At 34.8% G+C, this 27,771-nt stretch overlaps 1 protein-coding gene across 2 annotated transcripts; it reads right to left on the reverse strand.

Annotated features, from left to right (window-relative positions):
• Nucleotides 1-3,423: 3,423 nt before the first annotated feature.
• LOC145239904 (uncharacterized) lies at nucleotides 3,424-26,215 on the reverse strand. Of its 2 annotated transcripts, none has more exons than XR_013862392.1 (3): nucleotides 26,058-26,215; nucleotides 9,914-10,162; nucleotides 3,424-8,035 (listed from the first exon to the last, which is right to left on the reverse strand). XR_013862392.1 is itself a non-coding variant. In XM_080103528.1 (3 exons), the coding sequence occupies exon 3, from the start codon at nucleotides 15,715-15,717 to the stop codon at nucleotides 14,011-14,013; it is 1,707 nt and encodes a 568-aa protein (XP_079959654.1). In that variant the 5' UTR covers nucleotides 15,718-16,496; nucleotides 16,596-16,984; nucleotides 26,058-26,215; the 3' UTR covers nucleotides 13,929-14,010. The 2 variants fall into 2 exon arrangements, 1 of the variants encoding a protein (XP_079959654.1); XM_080103528.1 differs by lacking the exons at nucleotides 3,424-8,035; nucleotides 9,914-10,162 and adding exons at nucleotides 13,929-16,496; nucleotides 16,596-16,984.
• Between the last annotated feature and the right edge of the window lie 1,556 nt (nucleotides 26,216-27,771).

Below are 27,771 nucleotides of genomic sequence, written 5' to 3' on the forward strand. Positions count from 1 at the left end.
CATGTAGGCATTTCATGTGGGTGCATGGTGTCGATTTTTCTCATGTTTTGTTTGCAAACAGAAACAAAATAAAATTTTATTTGTTGAAATAATTTCAATAGACTTTTGATTCCAAACCAAATCGACCATAAACACAATCAGTTTAGATGTGAAAGTCATATGATTGTTGTGCGGTTAGGATCAGGATTCGGTTCTGGGGTTTGGGAAGGAGTTAGTCGCTCTCTCGACAACAGCACGTTTCTGCCCTCTTCTTTTCCAATCGACCACACCTGGCCTCTTGCCACCAATGTCACACCGCACAAACTGAACGTCAGCAACACAAAATACTTTTCAAGAGAAGATGTTCACGACTCTTTTCTTTGTGTTTCTTGCAGGGAATTTTCCCGGTTTTTATATCCTCCTATCAAAAAAAAAGGAAGAGACAAAAAAAAATAGTTTCTCCCATCATGCACTGCCTTCCCAAGATGCCCTTTTGGTATATAAATGAGCTAGCCATCCTTTCCTTCTTTCCCAAAGAGTGATGCAGTCGTATATTACTTATTTTTCTTGTTTTTAACTATAACCTAGCCTTAAATGGTACCTTTTTTTTTTCCTTTCGCATACACCCCACGATTGTGATTGATTTGTTTAGGAATTTTATTAATTTGCTGTTTTTTACTGAGTGACGCCTACTGTAACAATATTTCTTCATGAATACAGCGTCTATGCAGTAAAAAAAATCTAGAAAGTAATCGTGAGGCAGCAGGAAGCCTCCAAAATGTGATTGATGTTTTGACTCAAGTCGATGACTCAGCAGTAGTTATAACAGCCATTTTCAGGGCTACCTTTTCCACACTTCTTATGCGAACAACAAACTATTCCTATGCGATTCACAAATTACTTCTATGCAACTAATACTGTTTGTCTGATAAAACCCTTCTTAAACCAGCAGACTCCAGCTTTCAAACAGACCTCGGTGCCTCCTGCAGCCTTTCAGCACCACCTCCAGACTTCCAGCGCCTCATACAGTCTTCACCACCTCCTGCAGCTCTCAGCAGCGTATGTACCCATTAGGCTTCCCGTTCCAGTACCTCTAGCCGTCAAGCTACCTCTTCCAGTACTGGTCAACGTCAGACTGCCCATTTCACATCCGGCTATCAATACCAGTGCCTACTGAGGTCCAGCAGACCCCTGTTGCAATACTCAGCTGTGTGTTGAAGGGCAGTTCGCCCGGAGACAATCGACCCAACAACTAACAAGATAGACACAGGCAGAAAAACGGTGAATTAGCAAAGAAGAATGACCGACACAGGATGTTCGTTTAAAGGACAAAAGGTCGCCTTTTTATTCGTCAATACATAAATATAGTTGTTCTCAGGAACTGGTCTTGCTCGACGTTGGAGTGGTCCGGAGATGTTGATTCAGGTCTGGAGTAGTCAGCTGACCATATGAGTTGTCCAGATCAGGAATCAGGAACAAGAACCTAGAAGTTAGGATGGTCTAGAGTCCTTGTCCTGGTCTTGATTGATCGGCTGGACGTCAGGAACTAGGGAGGCCTAGACACTGGAGCGGCCTAGGAATGACACCTGGGACTGGAACAGGGAGGCACCAGACTACAAGGCAGAACCGAGCTGAACTGGAGGAAGGCTGAGTCCTGCAGGCAGGAGATGCAGGAGGCTGAGTGTTGCAGGCGGGAGATGCAGGAAGCTGAAGGCTGCAGGCAGGAGGTGCAGGAAGCTGAAGGCTGCAGGCAGGAGGTGCAGGAAGTTGAAGTCTGCAGGATCGCTGGAAGTTGCAGGAGGTTGAAGTCTGCAGGTTTGCTGGAAGTTGCAGGAGGTGACAGGCACTAAAACAAATGGGAAAGTCTTTCATAGGAACCTAGCCCTGAAAAGGGCTCTTTGAAGTACTGTTGCGGCTGCGGTGCTGGTTCTGGAGTTGCTGATACCGCTGCTGCATGAGATCCTTCAGCAGTGTTTGGATCTCCCAATTTGGGGACTCTTAGCCCCCTAGCCGACTTGCCTTTTTTGGCTGAGAAGCGCTTTCTTTATGGTGACAGGGTCTTACTAGTGACGTCACTCTCAGGAAATGAATAAATGAAGGCCATTAATTACAGACGAAATTTTTACAAATCAAACTTAGTTTAGAACTTCGATAATTATATTTGAATTCATTCCGTCTAAAACAAAAGGACAATCATTTAGCTTTTAATCATAAAAGATTAAGTTTTATATATATTTCGTTTAACAATGAGAATGTTGGGGAAGGGAGACATAAGTAGATCAACTGGCCTTGCTTTGTTTGTTGTTTATTCGTCCTCTCTCTTCTCTTCTTCTTTCTCTCTCTCTCTCTCTTAAGCTGGAATGTCGCATGTCTGTTTTGTCGTATGAAACAGCAGAGTGAGGGAAAGAGGAAGGTAGATTTCCTTGCCCCATGACGTGTTTACATCCTCCAGTGCCTACAGATATCCAGTGACATCTTCCAGTACCCACCAATATCGTCTGGTTACCCCTCCAGTTGCCTACTGACATCAAGCTGTCCCATTCTAGTACGAATTTTAGGAGCCTTAAACCTACTTTTGTATTTCTGTAAATATCACCATTTTATTATTAATACTAATTATTACTATATATTAATGTATATCTATCTCTATACTTATTACTGATATATATTAATTATTTTTTTGGAGAGTAAGACGACTGAAAGAAGCAGCACATATGCTGGGGAATAATCAACTGCTAAGTAGACCTAGTATAGAATTCAATACGATATGGGAACCAGTAATTATAAACAATAGATAATATATACAAGTAATAAAAAAACATTAATAATGATAATAATTAATAATAAAGAGTTGCGCTCAAAATTCCGTCTAAATCCCCGAGTTTGACAGAAACATTCCCTAGTTCGACAAGATACACCTGAAGAAGGTCGGAGGTTATATCGACCGAAATGTTGTGAAAATCACACTCAAGATGGGAACAGTAGTCCGATGAATAATACATATAACCAATCGTCATCTCAATCAATAATACATATAACCAATCGTCATATAATACATATAACCAATAATACATATAACCAATCGTCATACATATAATCAATAATACATATAACCAATCGTCATAAATATAATCAATAATACATATAACCAATCATCATACATATAATCAATAATACATATAACCAATCGTCATATAATACATATAACTAATTGTCATATAATACATATAACCAATCGTCATACATATAATCAATAATACATATAACCAATCGTCATATAATACATATAACCAATAATACATATAACCAATCGTCATATAATACATATAACCAATCGTCATATAATACATATAACCAATCGTCATACATATAATCAATAATACATATAACCAATCATCATACATATAATCAATAATACATATAACCAATCGTCATATAATACATATAACCAATCGTCATACATATAATCAATAATACATATAACCAATCGTCATACATATAACCAATCGTCATATAATACATATAACCAATTGTCATACATATAATCAATAATACATATAACCAATCGTCATACATATAATCAATAATACATATAACCAATCATCATCTCAATCGTCATGAATAACACATATAACCAATTGTCATCTCAAAAATTCAGAAACGTCATGATTTACTTAGATCAACCACAATTTCCAGGCCTTTCGACTTTGTTATTTGCATTTATTTTGATAAATAAAAGATAATCCGTCATCTTTAAACGGATTTCAGCGTTTGTCATTTGTCTCTTGCTATTATTGTTACCTTTTTGCTTTTGACCCTAAGGTAGACACCTTAGGGTCAATTGATGCAATCTCCATACTGCCTACTGACCCTATGCAAAATACTGTAAAAGATATCCTTTTATTTTTAGCATTGTCATATTTTATTTGTTCTAAAAACAATAACCACATTATAGTTTTTATGCAGTGTTTTCAAATGTTTGGAAAAAAATGACAATCAAGGTTGCAACTCTGACTTATTCCATATAACTACGTCAGGTTTCACAGCAGCATTTTCAAGGTAGGTGGCTGTAGGGATTACATGGTCGTAATGTATGAGATATAAGTCATTTCCAACTGTTCTTTCAGGTTGATGTTACCAGAACTTGCTGTTACGCTGGATGTTTCACTTTTTACTGATGGTCCAGTGGAGGTACTTACATACTCCATCATGTCTTGCTGTATAGTAGCCGTCCCCTAGAAGAACTTTGCAACTTGATAGCAGATGACTAACACTTTCCAATTCTGTATTGTAGAACCTGCATTAATTGTCATTACTGATTCTTACCATCTTCTTGAATGCATTGGTCATCAATCCCTGGTCTTGAGCAGCCATTATGACCCTTTCCTGATCATGGTGGAGGGCTCCCCTTTTGAGCCAGTCCAAGGAATCTTCGTTGTCTATGTTATCCTGCAAGAGTTCCCCCCCCCAAATACTTTGCATGCTGATGTTGGTCCCATTCTTTAAGGTTCATCCTTTGGAAGGTTTCGGTATATTTCTGCCGGCTCTTTCTTGCTATTTCCGTGTCACACTTGTTTGGTGTTTCGTCCTTATCTGAGAGACAGCTCTGACAAAATGCTTGGCCAGCTGGGTGACTGATGTTGTTCTGCTGGCTCTTGATGTTCATATACTATTGAGAGGGTGTGATTTTGGGAGATTCTCAGATACTGACCGATGCTCACAATAGTTGCCCTATGTTGATGATTGATCTCCGAGAGTCCCAGACCTCCTTCTCCCCTGGGCAAATACAGCCTTAGTAAACACTGATTTCTATATATTATTTTATTAAGCGTTAGTAGCTTCCGTGTCTTTACATCTAGCCGGTTGATGTATTTTTGTGGCCAGTCAATGATATCAAAGCTGTATGTTATTACTGGCATAGCAAGCTGGTTGATGGCAGTAATTTTATTTTTATTTATGAGCTGTGTTTTGCATATTTTCCTCACTCGGCGTACATATTCTTTAATAACCTTCTCCATCATCTTGGCATGCTGTATGTTCTCGTTTTCCTCAATGCCAAGGTACTTATAAGGCTTGTGATCTTCTAGATCCCTGATGTCGATGTTTTCATTAAGCTGCATATTTTCTGTGTGGGTCTTCTTCCCAGCTCTGAGTGTACACTTGGCACATTTATCCAGGCCAAACTTTATTCTGATGTCACTGGAGAATGTGTGTACTACCTGCAGAAGCTGGTGCAGATCGGTGTCAGAGCTAGCATACAGCTTAAGATCATCCATGAAGAGTAGATAGATTATTCTCTTGCTTGGATCTCAATGGTGTCCCTGACTCAAATTGTAGGCACTCAGATTCTTATTCAGGAGCTTGCTGAGTGGGTCTATTACTATACAAAAGAGTAAGGGAGATAAGCTGTCACCTTGGAATATTCTCCTCTTTATTTTTACTTCAGGAATGATGGTCTTTCCTCCATTGTGATTACATGATATGGTGGTTTTCCATATCTGAAGGTGAGCCGCCAGTGTTTGTCTAATTACTGGGTGAATCTTGTATAACTCAAGGCGCTGAAGTAGCCATGAGTGTTGCACGCTTTGTTTCTCCCTTTTTTTTCATTTTTCTTAAACTTTTTCTTCTAGGGGGTGGGACATCCAACCAGATGTCTGACATTTACCCCTATTTTAGTGAGTCCAACCAAGAGATCTTTTCAGGATTCTAGCCGTCCCTTTCAGTGCAATCGTTTGTATTTCACTTGCACTTGGTTCACCGGGTATTTTTTAGAACAAGAATATCCATAAACTTCACAAGTGTGTTCTTTCATGTCTTTTTAAATGTGCTTTTTCTGAAAATGACTTGCTGCATATTTCACATGAATATGGTTTTTCTCCACTGTGTATTCGCATATGAGTTTTTAAGTGGTCCTTCCGTATAAATGAAGCCAAACACATTTGACAAGAATATGGTCTCTCTCCAGTGTGGAGTCTCATATGATTTTTCAAAGCTATGCTACGTGAAAAAGACTTCTGACACACTTCACAAGAATATGGTCTTTCCCCAGTGTGTATTCGAATATGTATTTTTAAGGAACTGCTGTCTGAAAATGATTTATCACATACTTCACAAATGTATGGATTCTCTCCAGTGTGTCTTAGCGTATGTTTAACTAATGTTGATTTCGCGCTAAACGAAGAGCCACAAACATTACAACAATGTGGCTTTTCCCCAGTGTGTGTTCGCATATGTGTATTTAATGTTGATGACCTATTAAAAGACGAGTCACAAATATTACAGCAATATGGTTTTTCACCAGTGTGGCTTCGCACATGCTTAACTAAAGTTCCTTTCCTACGAAACGAAGCAGCACAGACTTCACAAGAAAATGGTCTTTCCCCAGTGTGTGTTTGCATGTGTGATAACAAATGTGCCTTTTGACGAAAAGAAGAAGCACAGGTTGTACACTGATATGGCTTTTCTCCAGTGTGTGTTCGCATATGTGAAACTAAATGTGATGAATAATTAAAAGTCGAGTCACACACAGTACAAGTAAATTGATTTTCTTCACTGTTTTTTTCCATATCTACAACTAAAGTATAATTATGATTAATTAATGAAGAAATTATTTTACAGGGAATTTTGGTATAGGCACAACTTTATAAGGAAGAGCTACAAGCTTTACATGAATATTTTCATATATGTACTAAATGTGACAAAATGAGGTTATTGTACAAAAATGTTTTTTGTATATGGACAACTTTCTAATGTATCGTTATAATTGATGAGGAACTTATTGTACAAGAATATACTTTCTTTTCTCACTAATTCAGTATATAGCTATGTCAAGTGGATTATACTTGGGCATTGATAACTATGTTATTTTTAATATTTAGTCAGTTTATAATTGTAGAAGGAAGTATGCTCATGGCAGGTTCTTCTGACAAAGATAGACATTAATTACTCATGGATAATAGTGTCTATTAGGGATTTAAATTGTTTTCCAGCGTGTATTTACATATGCTGAAACAAATTGTGTTTGTCACAAAAAGAAAAGACAAACTTTATAGGAATATTTTCAGGTGTGTTCATACATGTGTTCAAATATTTAAACCAGAAAATCTAGATATCTGATTTTAAAAAATGGATTCTTCCCACTATAATTTCTAAGCATACTGCAAAACTTGACTTGTATTTAAAAAAAGTCAAAACCTTAGGTAAATAGATAGTGTTTCTGTGGTGTGATTTTTCTTTGTTCGTTTTATTTAGAAGTATTTGAAAATGTTGTTTCTTTAGAATATATATTTATGTTTAAGCCATTTAATACTTTAATACGATGAGAGATGAATGAGTTGTTCATAAAAATATGCCAGGAAAATGAATCGCATGAAAATATTAAAATTCTTTCAAATTGTGTCTTGTATACATTAGCTTTATAGAATCAAGTGAGTAGTTGTGTGGGTGTTTTGTTTTACGGCATATCAACCATTTCATGGTTATTTGCTGCTATAACCAGTAATTTTGGAAAATGCTTTTGCACTTCAAGTTCTTTATATTGGCAAATGTTCATAGAGTTTAGTTGTAAGGTTTTATGGCTTATGAACACTATACAGATTTTTAAATGCTGAATCCAGTAATTTTAGGAAAAGTTATTATGCTTAAAATCTTTAGAACTTTTAGTAGTTATTCATAAATTTTTGTTTGGTTTCTTTGTAGAGGAAAATTGTTTTTTCTTGGACTTTGCAGGAAACGATTCTGTTTTACAAGGAGTAAGAAATAAACAAGAACATCAAGGTTTAGAGCATTTTAAGTCAGGAAACCAGTATCTTCAGGCAGTCTTATCTCACAGCACTAGTTGAATCAAGTGAAAGCAATTATACTTGTCACTATAATATTCATTGAAGTTGTGCTTTTAATCTTTTTTGCAGTAGATTTATAATGTTGTTGCTTGTTGTTATATGCACAATTCTTTCTTCATTGGAATTTTCAGCCTTCTTTAAATGTTGTCTTTTCAAAAAACAATGATGATTCTTTAAATTCCGTAAGAATGAATGATATTCATTAGCTGGAACATCTGTGAAAAAAATAAATACATTTTTATTATTTACACTCCATGTTGTATATAAGCATTCAATTTATTATGATTGTCATAATTCTTATATTAATTTGTCACAAAGAGATTACTCTAAAAAATCATACTAAATTGTCTAAATGCGCAGAACATAGCAAATAAAGTTGTTAATAAAAAATATTAAAAAAGAATTCAGTCTATAACACTGAGTAGGACAGGTCTGTTATAATAGATTACATAAACTATTCAGTTACAAATCATTAGCAAATAATACTAGTGAAGGGAGAACAAGGCAATCACTGATACAATTTCAATGTAACAAACAAGAGAAGGATAACATATTCTATGCTATTGTTGATATTAACTCATTCAAAACCTATATTACTACATTAATAATTAACAGAACTAATTTCTGCAATCTGACTTAAAATATCTATTCAGATCACAGAAAAATATTTAGAAAATGGCACAAACTTTTCATCTAATCACTGTTAAAAGAACACAAAAGAAAGCTTTTTAGATTTATACTATTACAGGTATATTTTGGTATAAAAATTTATGAATTGGTGTTCATGTTAAGAAGTTGTCCCTTAATAGGTAAATACGTATGTCTTATGATTTTAATCATCCCGGAAACGAGAAAACATTCTAACTTAATTTTAAGGAAAGAAGTGATCCCACACTTCTTTTCATTTCTTTTGATTCTTGAGTGTGACGTTCTGAAAATATGCACAATTTTATAAACTTTTCTTTAGAATAACAATTCAAATACTGACGAATATTCTTTCATTGACAGAAAGCAAGAGTTTTTCAGAGTTTTAGTATTACATAGATATATTGTGAGATGAAGAAATAGGTTACTCTCTATTTTTCATTTGTGTTGATATATTTGCTGAAAATATGCACAAATCTTTTCAACTTGTTTTAATATATATATTATTTTATTAATAGATTAATAACATTTCCTTTAACAGTTTATCTGTTTTTTATAAGGAAAACAACGCTTATCCAGGAGCTGGCGATATTGTGAAGTAAACCGTTTTGCCATACACTAACAAAAGCCTTTGATATATCAAAGGTTATTACTCAAGAAAATTAGCCACTGCTGAGAGATGAACTTATCATGTCTTCACAATAACTATTCAACGATATTTCCCTGTACATATAATTTACTCTTATAGTAAAACAAAAAATTGTTGACAAACAAAAATTTTGATATTAAAAGTCGAATATTAGAATAAAATTGATGTGTTGATTGCTTGCTGATTTACTCTCATATTCAATTTCAATATACCTCCTCATAATATTTCATGTGGATACATAAAATCATATATACTTAAGCATGCATTGTTAAAAATAATAGAGTTCTTTTTCTTAATTTTTACAGATTGTGTTAAAAATAAGGTTTGATATGTGTCACAAACATTTTCTATCCTTTCAGAAATAAGTTAAAAGCAATCTAAAAAAAAAAAAGCTTAACTTACAATTAAAAATATTGCATATCAAACCAGAAATAATATTTTCAATTGCTTAGTGTAATACTATATTCATCTTGTGATCCATATTCTGGACAATGAATATTATGCAGTTAAGTTTACCATGGACAATCTGGCATCTGTTTCCAAATGCTTGCCTTGCATCTTCTTTAAGATTGCTCTTTTTTCTCTTGTTCATTTGCTTTTGTTACCTGATAAAAATTCAGCAAATAATCGAAAACGTTTGTGACACTTTTAGGGCTTGCATTGATTTTTTTTTCGCAAAAAAATAAAAAGCTAAAATAAAATATAATTAAACTAAACTTCTGTTAAATAATTTTTTCAATTAAATAAAAAATGCACAATATATGTATATATATATATATTATTAATAATTTGTACTCACAAGTGCTCACACAGGTCATCATCAGATATTATTCACTGATAATAATTGGTGATTGTTGCCTGGAGAATATAAAATAATTCTTTTTAATTTTCTAGTATGCTCAACCTCTTTTGAAAACCTTTGCAGATAGCTTTTTATTATAACAGTCGTTTGCCATTGATTTTCATGCTGTCAGCGAGGATTGGGCTTATCTGAAATTTGGAGGACAATAATCTTCCTAAAAGATCCAAGTCCTCTCTGTACTACAATCTGTAAAAAAAAAAAAAATTAAAAAAACATTTCGTTTTTGAATTTTTGAGATGAGGATAGATTATTCATATAATTTGGATTCATCATTATACTGGTCTCATTTTGAATGTTATTTTTACTAAATTTCGGTTGATAAAACCTTTTACTTTCTTCAGGTTTATCTTATCAAACTTGAGAATGTTTCTGTTGAACTCAGGAATTTTACCGAAATTTTGAACAGAGCCCTTTTTTACTTATGTTATGTGGATGAAACATTCATACTATAACCTCAGATGGAAGACACTCAAACCTTACAAGACCAATGGACTCTCTGTGCAACTAGAGAAAAAGAACATAAGAAATTATCAAAGATGTGTTGATAACTTGCATTGGTCAGATGTGTATGCCATCTGTGTAGTAAAAAGCCAACTTTCACTAGACAATACCTAAATTTCAACTCACACTATATAATGTAAAGAAAGAAATCATTTGTTGCCTACAACACAGCACAAAAGCAATATGTAGTAAGAACAATGCATACCCAGAGAAGATGGATAGTTTAAGAGAAACCTTCCACCAAAGAATCTATCCAGATAGCATAACATCAGCTCCAAGAAATCTGGACAAGTCAGCAAAGGACACGACTCGGAAATTCACCACAGTTTTTACACCATACATGAAGATTTATCGAAAAAACTTTAAAGAATCTGTACTGTACACACAATAACCCTTATCCCTGAGTGGCTTCTGAGCCTTGATAAGTGGTGTCTACCTTATAAAAAAAAAATCCATATGACACCAGGATAGTATTCAGAAGTGATTCAACTCTCCGAAAACTGCTTGTGTGAGTCAATCATCCCACAAAAAATCATGACTAAGAACTGTCTATATGAGATTTGATGTAAATGTGGAAAACTAAAAGTATGTTTAGAAGAACATCAAAAAGCCGTGATACAGTTAGAGATTGAATAATCAGGTATAGCTTACCATATCTGGAAAGAAAAAGGAAATCATCTATCATTATGGGACGAAGTAAAAATTATAGACTGAGAAGAACGGTGGCAAGTAAGACGATTCAAAGGAGTAGCACATATGTTTGGTAACAATCAATTACTAAGTAGAACCAGCATAAAATTTCACACAATATGGCAACTGTTAATTATAAACAGTACAAAATAAACAATAATATATTTAGATATGCAATAATATATATAGTAATTTGCAGTAATAATAATCTCTACTATTATATAAAAGTCACTGTGTGAGTTCTTTCCTTATAGGTTCCAAAACAGCTGAACATATCTTTTGCAAATCTCATACAAACCTAATTTATATGTTTCATAATGTTCTTAGACAGGTTTTGTACATGAATTCATAATTAAAATAAAAAAATCCGATTAAAAAAAAATAGACTTTCTTCTCTTATAGATAAAAAAGAAGTATTTTTACTGGGAAATATTTTACGTTACAGCAACTGGTGTAATGTAAATTATTCCCCAATAAAAAAATCTTCTTTGAATCTATTAAAGATGTAAGACTATGTTTAAGATCGTCAAGCCAAAATATCAAGTAATGTGATATTGTAAACACAGACAGAATTTGATGAACAACATTATCATTTTTTAATTTTTTTGCGAGTTAGTCCACCAGGTGAATTTATTCTTCATAATATAAAATAATCAATAAAGGATTGATTCTATAATAATACATACACAATTTGCATAAATTAAAATATCATGTTTAAGCGTATTACACAACCAAACAGTGCTGGGCGCTCAGAAATAAAATAGGTTTAAGGCTCCCAAAATTCGTACCCATGGCAAAGTGGTTAGAATACTAGGAAAATTCAATTGTGAAGGTGCTATTCTCTTGAAGGTTGAATGTTCAAGTGTCAGTTTTGGTAACTGAAAAATACAATTGAGAATTACTTAAGAGCTTTATCCAGTCATTGCCAATGGAAGTAAATAAAGGTTTCCATTCGAAATGCGGAGTTTGACAGACACATTTCTGAATTCAACAAGATATACCTGAGAACAATTGTTTTATGAATCCAAATAAAAAAAATAAAAATACAAGAAATTATTAAAGCCGACATTTCAACAAGACCTGTTATGCTTAATATTTATTAAATAATTTATATATATTTACAATACTAATAGATTAATTATGAAAAGTGACATAAAAATTAAGATAAAAAAGCAAACATCTGACATAGAGATGTAAAAGTAAAACTATGTTTAGGATCATCGAGCCAAAATATCAGGTAATGTACAACATTATCATTATTATTTTTTGAATTTTTTAGTGAATTTGTCAACCGAATAACTTAATTCTTCATAAAATAAAATAATCAATAAAAGCTCGATTCTATAATAATACATACACAATCTGCATAAATTAAAATATCATGCTTAAGTGTATTGTATGACCGGGCAGCGCTGGACGGTCAGCTAGTTTGTAATGAAATAGTGTGTTTACAACTAGAAATAAAATAGATTTAAAGCTTGCTTAACCTTACTCGTTTGCCTATTTTTGTTGTTGTGCCAAAATAGCTTGCAGTTAAATCTGTTAGTATTATTAAAAAGTTAAATAAGTTCGTATTATTAGAAAGTTAAATATGTTCGTATTATTAGAAAGTAAAGTTCAAAGAAAGAATACATAACCATTACATTCTCCTTCTCACAATTCTCAGTATCAAACCCCAGCACACATCTGTCAGAACTTACTTTTGCCAAAGTGACCTCCCTCTCTCTCTCTGACACACAGGCTTTTTATTTGAAAAACCGGTTGCATTTCAATTGCACATTTCCTCCAAATCTCATTACCTCATGTTGACCACCAGTTCATAGATAGCAGGAGTGCCCATTTTTTTTCTTTATCTCTTTCCTGAAAGGGACGGCATGTTATACAAGCTCAGGTTTGTGCTATTTTAAATCACACAGTTTATTTTAATTGAATCATTACCGTCTCCAAACCATTTTCTTTTCTTTCTGTATGTATTTATGGGCCGTTAGAGTTTAGGTTAGCGTATGCTAATAACAAAACGAATTTGCAACGTTTTCAATATCAAGACCATTTTCTGAGAGCAAAATAAAAACAAACTTTAAAACAACAGCAACAATAAAAATTATCTGGCCGGAAAGAATTCTATAAAACTATATCATTTTTCGTTTGTATACGAACATGGATTGTTGACTTATTTCTATATCAAAAGCAAATGGAAACATAATGGGTTGGGTGCGCCCATTAGGCAAGACTGGAGTTTAGGTGGAAAAATAATCTCAAACTCTTTATTACATAAAAGAAACAAAACTCCCTAATCACCGTTAAGTTACTACGCCAACAATATAAAAGCAATGATATCGGTATTAAGTTCAGTTTTAAATAAGCAGAACTTCATTTTTAAAAAATAAACATTATGAAAACAAGCTGCATTTTTAAAAAAAAAAACGAAGAAACACTTATTTTTTTAACACTATAGGTACGTGAAAGAAAAATTCAAATTTAACATATCTCAAAATGGAACAGCTCAGCAGAAAGAGTATGCAGAGCCTATTCCAATGATACTTGAACCATCTATGTAGGACAAATAATAAGAAAGTTACAACAATTCTAAAGGTGAAATTTGAGGCTAATTTTGGACAATAGAATCAATGGATTTCCTTAACAAAGTTGTGACCGATATCAAGATTTTTCCCAGTTATTTTGTCATAACTTTCTTATTTCTTGTCCGATTTCAAAAAGACAAATATCACTGGAGAGCCTATTGAATGGAAAACAAGAAAAATATATTTTGAAAGTTTATTAATCAATTATTTACAAGATTAAGAGGTAAAGGGGGATGCTGGGGTGGAAGATACAGTCAATTTCTAAGGCAATATTACATCCCCGCATATGAAGTCTGCTGCTAATGCTGATTTTCTTATTTCAAAATCCTCGGCATCTTCCTCGTAGCTTTCTCCCTCACCCCAGTATCCAATTACATAAACTCCCTCACTCCTCTTTAGGAATTTCTCCACTTTCCCGTTATAGAAGGTCTTCTCCAAAGTTTCCGCATCAAACCAGATATGACATATTTTGAGTCCAACAATTCTCCCACTTAGGATGTCCTTCATCCTCTCCCTAGCTTCCTCGTCCATCTCAGGAAATTCAGTGCTTGGATCTAGGACTGGTTTCCTTAGTTTTGTCTCGATTTTGCTTCTTTGAAATGTCACTTTCTTCTGCCGCTTTGTAACCAACTGTTTACATATTTCTCTCTTCGTCTCCTCAGACTTCTTTCTTTTTGCCAGGCGGGTTTTCTGACCCATTGATATAGCAAGAGAAATCAGCCTATCCCTCTTTTCTAGTGGAAGACTGTCAAGGTAGTCCACAACACCGTTTTTCTGTGCTCGGATTCTACAGGAGATGTAACAGAGTGTTGCATTGGGGGCGTGGTCTTTCAAAGCACTGAACATTCCCATCACCTGTTCTGCATCAATATTGTTTAGCCTGGCTGATTCTGTCTCTTTCGTCAGGATCTCGGTTATGTCCAGACTGAAGTACCTGTTGTACTGCTTCTCCAGCACCGTCACAGCCGCAGTGAGGCAAACTGTCATCATCTTCTTGAAGATCGGAAGATCTACAGGCGTCTGCTGAAGTTTGTAAAGCATATTGTCCAACTTCAGATTCCTGCCAAACAAGTCCTTTGTCGCAGTCAGAGTTTCTTCAGGCTTCAGAACTAGAGCTTTCACTTCGGCCAAGACATTCCTGACCTCTCCAATGGCATCTACATGGCTGATATCAGACGCGGCGGCAGTGTAGAAGCGGCTCATCCATGGTCCTGAGAGGAGTATTCCAAGCAGGCCGAGGACCTGGAGATCAACTTTGGTGACTGGTTCTTTAAAATCATGTGAGATGGCAGTCTGGAGACCGCCACAAGAAACCAAACCTTCTTCAAAGAATTTTATGAAGAACTTATTATGTTCCACAAGCCTGCCACATATCAAGAACATGATATGCATCCTGTTACCGCGATATCGCGGAATTAATCCCTCAGGGAGACCAGGATCCCTAAGTGCTGCAGTGAACCCTTTGGGGTCTCCCCGACTATCCTTATAACGGAATTTATTGATTGCTAACATAAGCTGACTGGCTATGCAATCGGTTCCGAACAGCTGCTTACTCAAGTCCTTGGGTTCAACTGCCTTGAGGCTTGATCTCATTGAACTTGCTATTGTATCCAGAGGATGTAGATGACAGTTCAGCTCGTTGAGTTTTGTCCCCCAGGCATTCTCCAGTCGCTGGATGGTCACATGGTTCACAGCAGCATGGTCTGTCATGGTGTTGGCTATGCGCTTGATAATTTCTTCACGCGTTTCACTGAAGTCTCTGCCATAAAACCTGCAGTAGACATCACTGATGTTGTCGAATGTCTCTGTAATGTGCAGCTCATAATCTTCAGCAGTTTCTCCCGCCAACTGGTCTAGGGCCAGAACACGACTTGCCTCTTTGTTGGTCACATGCACACTGTTCACGTGTATGCCCTCCTGTGTTGTAGCGTCAAAGACAATTGTCAAGTGCTTCCCTTCCAGGACCATTTCAGCAGCCTGAAAGTCTGAAACAATGCAGAGTTCTCAACCGTGTTCCTGTGTGGAATCCTTTCTACAAAAACTCCAGATCTCTTCGCATATTGCTTAATGAGAATGGGGATGTTATTCATAGGGACATGATTCACTATAGAGTCATATACAAACATCCTCATGTCCATGGAGTATGATCGCCCTTCTTTCAACAAACTAGTGTCAATTTTACCAGCTTTCAATACGTCTACTGCTTCCTCAAGGATAAATTTTTCGTTCTCCATACTCTGGATAGTTTCATTTTTTTCAGTGAGTTCATCCCTCAGCATTTCTATTTCCTTTGCACTCGACACACATCCACTGCAGGAAGATGCCTTAAGACGTACATTGCGCTGCATTTTATTTAACTCCTCCTTTGTTTTTTCTAATTCTTGCACCAAAGAATCCTGTTTGAATTTTGCTTTGATATCGCGAATCTTATCGTCTTTCACGGTAAGCTTCAGTTTGAGGCGATTGATATCCTGATTGAGGTACTTTACTTTGTTGATCCACGGAAAGTCAATTTTGGATTTCCTTTCGCTGAGTTTCTTTCATAGTGGAGTGCGATAACGAAAGATAATCCAGCCTCTTCTTCATGCGACGTGGGGTGAGGTTGTGTTTTATCCGAAGAGATGAGCGGACCGTAGGAGTTTTCTTGTCAGGGGTAGCAGGTGCTGGCTCTTCAGTGGAAACGTCTAAAGGCCTACTGACTGGCTCTTCAGTTGAAACTTCATTGTTGAGATTGAGGTGCTCTTGACCTGAAATAGAAATAGGAATCTTCAATGACTTTGACTGGACCTTGACATATTTCATTTATAAATTTAATAAATCGAGAGACTTTTAAAAACACTACTTACAGATACTGCTTGATGAAACAGGTGTGGATGACACTGCCTCTATGGGCTGGGGCTTGATAAAGGTATAGGCTTCACTGCACAGGTTTGAATACTTGTTCATGCCTTTATCGGAACTGACATCTTTTATTTTCTTGGCTCTATTCAATAGGGACTGGACTTGAGCGTATGTAATCTAGCAAGGAAACTTTTCAATGACAGTGTCAATAGTCTTTCCGATGGATCTACCGTTGACGGTGTGAATGAAGAGCAGGTGTCCATTCTTTAAGTTGTCCACATCGTCGGGCAAAGCAGCAAAATTATCAGCTAGATACTGCCGCATCTTGCCCACTTGCTCTCGCAAAGCCTGTTGCTGCTTCTTTGGTGGCATCTTTCATTCAGCAACAATGCAACTTTGAATACAAAACCAACAAAATATTAATCATTAAACCAAAAATAATCAATTTTATAGACTTTATTTCAAATGTTAACAAAGAATGTGAAAAAGCACATGGCTACTTGTGTTTGTAAACATCAGTTGCAGCCAATAACACTGGAATGTGGTCACGTGACCTCTTCCACTGGGCTAGCCTTCATATTTTTTTTAAATGTGAAAAAAAAAATACCTAGATAAATATTTCAGTCCTTTCCCACTTATTTTACAGAGATTCTATGCCATTAAATATTTTTATTGTTTTGTCCGTTCTAAATCAATTTTTCGTTTAAATGCAAGTCCTCGCGTTCGTAAAAACAACAATTCCGTTTGTTTGTCTTAAAATTTTGTTTTCGCCTGTAAAAAAACTTACCTGATCAAATTAAATGATTTTTTCGGTATGAATACTTTATCCCATGACGAGTACGTACGATGTACATTTTTTTAATATTTCCATTTTTTTAATGTCATGAATAAACTGCAGAAGCACCGTTTTTTTTTATTTCTCATACAAACACCAATAAATATAATTTTTTTTTACATTTCTCATGAACTTTTAGCATATAAATTAAAATTTCTTTTAGCATATAAATTAAAATTTCTTTTAGCATATAAATTAAAATTTCTTTTAAATTATTAAAACTTTTAGAATTTAAAGTTTGCAAAATGTGCATATTTATTATTATATTATTATTATATTATTTTTAATTTTAAAAATAACTTGTATTTTTTTTTAATTGTAAATTGGTTTATTAGTTTATTATAGAAAAAAAAGCAAAGTAACAAATGGAAGAAAAAAAAAGCAGCTCGAAATGATAAAATAGAAAAAAATTACATTGACATTTGATTTTGCCGGGGAGAAATGTTTTGGTTTAAAGAAATTAAAATAATTTAAATCTTAAAAGTTCATTATGCTGAAATAAATTTTAATAATTTATATGCTAAAAGAAATTTTATACTTTTAGCCAGCCGTAGTCTGGCATCATTGCCTTCAGAAAATATTTGTAAACAAAGTGTGTAGGTTAAAGATGGCGTTAGTGAAATTTTGAAAATTTTCGTAATGGCTTCACATTTTAAGTAAAGTCAAAACCAATGAAGGTAAAGTCATATAGGCTTCATATTTCGCACAAATAAGGTTTAATATCTATACTAACGAATATATATAGTTTCAAAACTATTACAACTTACCTTCAGGTCGAATAATGAGGACTTAAATGACACAAAACTTCACTTCAAAAATTTTTACACTTCTACTGAACGTATGAAAATAATTCAAATACCAGCATGTAGTGAAACATGTGTGCTACTTCATCAGTATCCGTGCTGTGTAGTTAACCCCCCGGATACAGATACTAAGTGCAAATCTATGACATATACCCTAGTGCACAGAATTACGGCTTACTCAAGTTACCAGTGCCACTTAACCCTCACAAAAGCCTTGGCATTTTCACATACCTACTATATACAGAACTTTTTAAAATTTTCAACGATTTAAAAAAAAAAAAACAATTTTTATTTATTTTAAACAGTACTTTTTTGACGTTTCTACACTATCAAGATGAAATTTCGGAAATCATACAACTGCGATTTACATGAAAACAATGGTATCTACGTTTTCCTCGTATTTTTAAGATAATTATATCCCAAAATTATGAAATTCAATGAGGTGGAAAATTATTTATTAAAGAAAATAAAAAAATAGAATTTCAAGAAAACGATCGTATTTGCTCATATAAGACACAGGAGAGTTCAAAAAGGAGGTAATTTTCCACTTCGATTTAAAAAAATGGCTGCAATTTTTAACCTGCTTACACGATTACAGTTGTTTAGTTTAAGAATTCAGTAATATTCAGATAATTTCGACTGCATAATTTGGAAACGAACATTGTAATTTATTAGGATTGACAAAAAAATAAGTAGAAATCTTGTTTTTTTTCTCTGAAAACTCCATTATCGACTACAAAATTTGATGATGTTTAAGCGCCCCTATTTCTTTTTTTGAAAGTTTGAAACAATATAAATAGAACTTCATATAATTTTAAACAATATAAACTTTTTTTTTTATTTAATTTTCACCAATATAAACATATTTTTTCTTTTGTATTTTTATGTTTAATTTTTAACAACATAAATAGAACTTCGGTACTTATATATTTTTTAAAGATTTATTTTTCTGGTTTGATTCAAGTTTCATGATATCTTTTTTATTATTATTAAATTGTTAGGTGAAAGCAAAGAATTGTTACAAAACACCCCCTCCCTCCCTATGTTAAGAATTGCTTTCAAAATTATGTTATTATTATAGCATAAGTATTCTAACATAAGTAACAAACTTTTTATAATTTTACATGGTAAATTTTTACTTGGTTTCCATCTTCACATTTTCCTTTAAAATTACAACTTTGATAGGTTTTCAGATATGCTGAAAACGAATATTGCATTTAAATTTTCCGCAAATATAGGCACTGCCAAAAATGGCCGAAAAATCAAGTTGTTGTTGTTTTTTAAAACGAAATTACATTTATTAAAATCCATTATTTCTGAGTAACTTTTTTTTCCAGAAAGAAAAAAGCCTGAATTTTATCATATAGAAAGCAGAATAATATAAAACTGTTTCTACTATTTTTAATTAAATTTTAAATGTTAAATTATCCCCAAAAGTTAATAATTGGCGTTTTTTGTTTTGCACAAAAAACGTATATAAATAGTTAAAAAAAAAAAAAAGAAGGTTTTTGAAAGAATTAATTTGTTTATTTCTTGTCTAACTAAGATTTAGGGTGGTTTTCTATGAGAATATGCAAAAATATTATAATATAAGTACCTGGATTTCAAATAATTCCACTTATTCATATAGGCAACCAGTTACTTCGAGTCGATTTGATTACTGTTTACATTTGTACTTGATAAAAAGCAAACTACGGAAGACCAAAAAGTAAAAAAAACTACTTATTTTTCAGTGACGAAAATTTCAATGTATTATTAATGCTGAGGCTGGCCAGTACCAGATGGGTGACCATTTGTATGAGTTTGGTTTTTAATGTGTATGTGTGTGGGGGTCAGGCTCTCAAAAATGGGGAGGGGGGCAATTTAAAGCAGAATAAAAATAATTATTTCAGCGCGTTTGGTCCACCGTAGTCGAAAGGCGGCAAACGTTTCCAAACTTGATCGAAAAAATAATGATATTTTTAACATAAAGGGCACAATATTTATCGAATTTTTTTTTGTATCAATTTTTCAAAGCATGCCCTGTTTAATAATGGTCATGCATAATTCGGCTCGCTAAAAAGAAATTGTTAATTTATTTATCAAAGATTTTAAAATGGCTTTTTTCGTATAAATATTCAAAAAAAATTTTGTTTGTTTTGCTTAACTTAAATTAATTATTTTACTTAACATATTCACCGAATTTCACACTTCAAAACTCAAAAGCGGGATAATTAAACACAATCGAAGTTCTGATATTCAGACATCAAAATAAGGTATGCAAACAAGTTTTTTTGTTTATTTTAATCTATAATCCCGTCCCTTACAACAACATAATATGTTTTGTTCAGTTTCAGATAATTATTTTAAGCATATTTGGAACCCCACCAATACAAGGGGGGGGTTGTAAGAAAAAAAAAAATATATATAAATATTGTTTATGAAAAATAAGGACACTGTTATAAAGTTCATTCTTCTCTTAATAATCGCTGAAAGTTTCGTATTGATTGGATAATTACCTGATTTTTGGTAGATTTTTAAAAAAGACGGTCGGTCAAAAAGTACTTACCTGCCCCCCCCCCCCAGTTTTGCCGGTGCCTACACAAATAAGTAGTTTTATGAATATTGAGCAATATAATTTTTTTTATTTATTTGTTAAAAGTGGTGGTCATGGTTTTTAACTTTTAATTTTACACAACAGTAGATTTTTTTAATAATTTTGAAAGAAATATTGTTTACGAACGTTTTTCAATTTTTACATTTTAATTTTGAAAGAAGGAAAAAGTAATAAATTTCAATTTTTTTCAAAAAATTGAAAATAATTGAAAGAGATTACATGTGAAAATTTTATAAATTGCAATAAAATATGCGTGATTAAACTACTCATGTGATTTAATAAAAGTCACGTGATTCAATTATGTTTAAATAAAATAAATAATTATTCATTTGTGTTATATATGGCTTAGAAAGTAAAATAAGATAGGTATTACTATTTCCGGGTCGTGATTCGGTCAATGCCCCAGGTGAAGTGATATCGAAGAAAGGATGTCAGGCCTTTCTGAAATTAGACCCTAGAGAGAACAGGTCGCTTCGCTTTGTCGTCCATCCATCGTTCGGTCAGTTCAAATGTAGTAGCAGTTATTTCTTTTTTCTTTAGCCCCTAAAAGTGCCAATGAGGTAAGAATCCAAAATCTTTATTATTTTATTGGTCATGATTCACATATTAGGTAGTATGTAGCCTTGTTTTTAATAAGAATATATTCAGTATTTCTTATATATTATACGTTCATCAGTCACATTTCTCATTCCACGTGAAAGTCTTGAAAAACCTTTTTTTTTTTGTATCGCATATTCACGTATTAGGTAGTATGTAGCCTCGTTTTTAATAAGAATATATTCAGTATTTCTTATATATTATACGTTCGGCAGTCACATTTCTCATTCCACGTGAAAGTCTTGAAAAATCTTTTTTTGTATCGCATGTGTCTGATGTCATGTTCATCTCTTTTTCTTTGTATTTTATTTGTCTTCATTATATTTTTGTAAAATATATCATTTTGTACATTTTATATTGCATTTATGTCAATTGCTTTTATTTATTTGTATTGCAGTTTTCACAGCTGCATAAGTACAAGAATAAAGTTATTCTAACCATAATTAAAGCAGTTGTCAGTTCTCTCACGCATGTCAGGAGGCTAAAGGAATCACAGTTCTATTTATATTTTTTAAACTTAAAAAAGGTCTTCATAGTTTAAAATTAGAAAAAAGTTCGGGTTTGTATTACTGTACACATAGATTCGAAAAAGTTGTCAAAAAACAAAAATATAACAAATAAATGTTATCAAAGGCAAGATAAGTTACTTTTCTACCTAACTGGATACATTTATTTTGTTTTTATTCAATGTAACATGTTTATTCAGCTCGTAAAACATGCAGTGTTTACCGAAGTATTGGAAAATTCAAAATGGCGCCCGACACTCTCTTTAACATGGTAAGTTTGGGAAAAGGTGTTATAAATAATAAACTAGACAAAATACTATTAAAAAACACCGAATATATGTCAACTTATGTCACAGTGGAGAAAGGTCAGCTAATGGTCTACTTGTGATGCATGTCTGAAGCTCTGCATAACCTCTTGTTTAGCTCCTCTTTACCGAAACTCTTGAAAAAAAATATGACGACAGTACAATCTAAAAATAAGCTTAAACCAGGATTAGGCACAAACAAATTCAACTTGCCTCCTCCCTTGAGGCTCTCATTCACAAATATCCGTGGGCTTAGAACTAACTTAGCTGATGTTGAAGCATTTCTCTTAACAAATACCCCGGATATCTTAGCACTAAGTGAAACTAACCTACACTCCTCCATTCCCTCTAACCACTTTAACATGCCTGGATATCTCCCACTCTGCCGTAAGGACTCTGATAGACATATGCACGGACTTGGAGTTTACATTCATAATACCCTTCTCTTGACTAGAGAAACAAACCTAGAAACAGATGATCAAGCCTTTATGTGCTTTAGACTAAACATGCAACACAATATTAGCTACTATTATTTTCTCTACCGCTCTCCCTCGACTCAGGACTGCTCCATAACAAACAAAGTATCTGACAGCATAGACACGGCACTGTCCCTCGACACTAGCGCACAAATACATGTATTTGGTGACTTTAATGTCCACCACAAAAACTGGCTTGGATTCTCTACTTACACAGATGCAGCGGGCAGCACAACCCATAGCTTCACTATATCTCACTCCCAATCACAAATTGTTACGTTTCCAACCCATTTCCCTGACCAGGAAGTACAACACGCATCACTTCTAGATCTGTTTTTGACCACAGTTCCCGATGACTGCATAACGAAGGCCCACAGCCCACTTGGGAACGCTGATCATGCAGTGATAATGGTTGAAATCGCCCTAAACTCTAGAGCCAAAACTGAAGAGCCAGTGCTCAAAACAACGAGATATTATAAAAAGGCTGACTGGGTAGCCATCAGGAAACTAATTAGAGATGCTCCATGGAGAAATATTTTCTCTCTCCCTGCTGAACAATGTGCAAACGAGACCACTGACTGGTTCAAAACTGCAATCGAAGCGCATGTTCCCATACGGAAATTTTATAGTAAGCCCCACTCTCCCCAATGGTTTACGTCGACTTGGGCAACTGCCATTGCTCAAAAGCAGCATGCATACCATAGGTTTAACCGACATAAATCCAGTTCAAATAGACTGAAGTATATAGAAGCTAGAAATAACGTTAAGAAAGAAATAGCGACAGCTAAGAGAGGATTTATGGAAACCACTAAAAAGCGCATCGAAGCACAAAAACTAGGAACTCGAGACTTCTGGAAAATCTACAACAGTGTAGTAAATAATGGGCAATCAACAATTCCACCACTAACCAACAATCACGAGGTTGTCTCCTCAGCAACCAACAAGGCTAACATGCTTGCCAGTTGGTTTACCTCCAACTCCACACTGGACCCTTCCAACCACCCCCTACCTGACTTTCCTATGCGGACAGACGCCACACTAGACGATCTGAAAACCACCCCTGCTCAGGTGCATGCTATCATAAAAAACCTTGACACCTCAAAAGCATGTGGACCCGATCTTATCCCAGCTGTGCTATTAAAAAAGTGCTCAGCCGAAGTAGCTCCAGTTCTCTCCAAACTCTACAACAAATGCCTTAATGAAGCTTGCTTTCCGGGCTGTTGGAAAACTGCTTCTGTTGTACCAGTATTCAAGAATTCTGGCGAAAGGACAGACCCATCAAATTATCACCCCATTAGCCTCCTCCCACTTTTTGCCAAAATATTTGAGACCATAATTAACCACGCTCTAGTCCATCACCTTACAGATGCTAAACTACTGACTGACAAACAATATGGATTTAGACAAGCCCGTTCCACAGCAGACATCCTAACTGTGATCTCTGAACGTATATACCATTCACTGGACAAAGCGGGGGAGGGCAGAGCGGTAGCTCTAGATATATCTAAGGCTTTTGACAGGGTATGGCATGAGGGTCTCCTCAGGAAAATCAGATCATACGGTATTACTGGTAGAATACTTAACATAATTAAATCCTTCTTAGATAAGAGAAAAATCCAGGTTGTCCTCGACGGTTGTACATCTAAACAATATGATATAAATGCGGGGGTGCTCCAGGGTTCTATCCTTGGACCTCTATTGTTCCTTATATTCATAAATGACCTCCCCGACAAAATTGCCTCTGAGATGGGTATATATGCTGATGACACTACACTCTATGGCAGGCACGACAGGAAGACGAATGAACACATTTCTAAAGAAATGGCAGAAACACTAGAGGAAGACCTCCAATCTGTAGTGGAATGGGGACAAAAGTGGTTGGTCGCGTTCAATGCTGCCAAGACTAAACTAGTTTCATTCAATAATTACAAGAAACCCTCTCTACCACCTATAGCAATGGCCAACGACTCTTTATCTGAGAGTCCATCTTTCAAACTCCTTGGCCTAACGTTCACAGGAAACATGAGTTGGAACAATTACATTGAAGGCATTGCCATGGCCGCTGCAAGAAAGGTGGGCTCTCTCTACCGTGCTAGAAAACTACTAACACCCAAAAGTATCCTGTACCTCTATAAGGCCACCATTCGCCCATGTATGGAGTATTGCTGCCACATCTGGGCTGGTGCATCTGCTACTAGTCTCTCACTCCTTGACAAGGTTCAAAAGAGAGTCACAAACCTGATAGGCCCAGAACTGGCATCTAAGCTTCAGCCTCTGTCCCATCGACGAAATGTTGCATCCCTCTGCCTTTTCTACAAGTATTTTAGGGGTGAATGCTCTGACGAACTGCAATCACTTGTGCCCCCACGACGTGAGCACCCTCGACAAACCCGACAGGCTGCTAAATCTCACCCCCACACTGTAGAGATCCCTAGATGTAAAAGATCTTTTTACTCCAATAGTTTCTTCCACAGAACCGCTAGACTCTGGAATTCCATTCCAGGTCCCTGCTTCCCCAACAATACTGACGTGCAGAAGTTCAAGTGTAACATGAACCGACACCTTGCTGCCCAAATCCCTACATAGTACCCCAGTAGTTTTTGCCCCTGATAGTAGCCCCCTACACCAAAGTGGCAATTTGCCTTGTTTGGGGTGAAAAAGTAATAAAATATATATATATATATATATATATATATATATATATATATATATATATATATATATTAAGCAAATTTCTAACAGTATTTTGTCTAGTTTATTATTTATAACATCTTTTCCTGAACTTAACGTGTTAAAGAGAGACTCGGGCGGCCGGGCGCCATTTTGAATTTTCCAATACATCGGTAAACACTGTATGCTTTTCGAGCTGAATAAACATGTTACATTGAATAAAAACACGAAAAATATATCCAGTTAGGTAGAAAAGTAACTTATCTTGCCTTTGATAACATTTATTTGTTATATATTTGTTTTTTGACAACTTTTTCGAATCTATGTGTATAGTAAAACAAACCCAAAAGTTCAATTTATATTGCTTTTAATTAAAATTAAAAATAGGTTTTCATAGATTACAATTATGAAAAGTTCTATTCATATTTAAATGTTTTATATTTTCCGATAATTTAATATTTCTATTTCTATTAATATTTTTTATCATTATAAAAAAGGTATTCATTATTTAAAATTATTAAAAAATTGTTTACATTGTTTTCATGGTAACGTAACGGTGACTACAGTAATTTCGTTCCTTTTATGCGATAAAAGGTTCGAGATTATTTTTCCACCTAAACTCCAGTCTTGCCAAAAAATTAAAAAAAAAAAAAAGCAATTAAATTCAAGTCATACTTACCTTTTGTTTGGCAATCTTCGACAAAGAACCGATTATAAAATGTTCAAAATGAGGTGCGTTTGACACGTGGAAGTCGACATTTAAGATGGCGACCGGAAAAACTAGTTCGCAGAAAATAGAAATAATATTTTTTTGTAAATCTATTGTAATTTAAAGTTTTTTTTAAAAAAATTTTTTATTACGTATAGTGTTAAATTAAAAATCATTATTTTATTGTAAAAATACTAATAAATAATATTTTCATAATAAAAAGAAAACATTTTTTAATGTAAAAACAATAACGTGTACTATAATATAAGTGAGTGGAGATAAAAAAAAAAATTTAAAAAAAGATTTGAGGTAAAAAACGATTCCTCTTAAAGTCAAATTCAACAAAAATAAATGAAATTATAATTCAATAACTCGTGTGTTATTTCTTCTGCCCTTCACATCAACAATTTCTTGGTTAAGTTTGACACTGTTGTCCAAACTTTCAAACTTCTGTATACATAACGCAGCTTCTCTCAACTGCAAATGCACTTCTGCTGATCGAACTTACTTCTTCAAAATCCAACTTCAAAATGAAGCCCCTCTCTGAAGAATCAACCCTTCTTCATTCATTTCGTTCAACGACCGACTCGTTGAATTATGCACACGTGCTAGTTAGGTAAATCACGAGTTTCCCTACACACCCCCTGATCTCATGATCACAAACAGGACAGGAGGGCAGTCGTCTTTGTGGGGTACTTCTTTGAAGAATCGCGGGCAGCACTTCCTAATTGTCATCTTTCTCATTACCACCGCTATTGCCACCAGTATGTTCCATTATCCCCTCTCGTGGTTCCATAGGCGGTGTTACACAATCAGATCAGGGGGGGGGACAGTCTTTGTCGGGTACTCCTTCGAAGAATCGGAGGCATCATTCCTCAGTTCCATCTTACATCATCCCCTCCCGTGTTGCTCTAGGCGGTGTTTCACAATCATGGAGAGTGGGCATATTCGTCTTTCGCGGGTACTTCGATGAGGAACTGGTGGCATTACTTCCTTTGTCCATCTTTCTCATCACCATTGCCACCAGTATGTCCCATCATTCCCTCATCTGGTTCTGTAGGTAGTGTTTCTATGCTCACTTGAAGGGGCAGTAGGCGACCAGGATCATCCCTGAATTGTATGTGATCCTCCTCAGAATCAGAAAAGGTATAACAGGGGTGGATATCTTTTACGTGACGTGGTACACCATCAATCAACATGGTCTGAGGACTTATGATTTTATCTATTTTTCCTCTGCAAAATTTTACAGTGCACCCAGCATTCGGGGGTTTTACCCAAACACGGTCTCCCACTTGATATGGTGTATTGACAATGCTAACCACTGATGGTGTAACATCAATTCCTTTTACACGCTGTTCGTAGTGGTAAATTCCATTGGCTGGCACAGTCGCTGGTGTTGCATCGTCCTTGGGTGTCACATTATACCAGTACACAACTTCTGGAATAGAGCACTACGTCCTGGCTGCAATTCTTTTGATGGTGCGGTAATACCACTCCGCTATACCGTTATCGTTGGGAAAATATGCACATCGGTAATGCATGCTAATTCCTCATTCATGCATGAATTTCTGAAATTCTTGACATCGAAACATAGTGATGTTATCAGTCAGAATTTCAAGCAGGGCACCACGTTCAAAAAAGATGGCTCTCAACTGTCGTATAATACTAGATGCATCCTGTCGTG

Source organism: Euprymna scolopes, chromosome 19, assembly GCF_053919585.1.
Source record: "Euprymna scolopes isolate OS-2025 chromosome 19, ASM5391958v1, whole genome shotgun sequence".
Classification (NCBI taxonomy): Eukaryota; Metazoa; Mollusca; class Cephalopoda; order Sepiida; family Sepiolidae; genus Euprymna; species Euprymna scolopes.

What these genes read in the sequence shown, in the direction of transcription:
- LOC145239904 (XM_080103528.1), bottom strand. Translation starts at nt 15,717, where the DNA reads ATGGTCCTGGAAGGGAAGCACTTGACAATTGTCTTTGACGCTACAACA.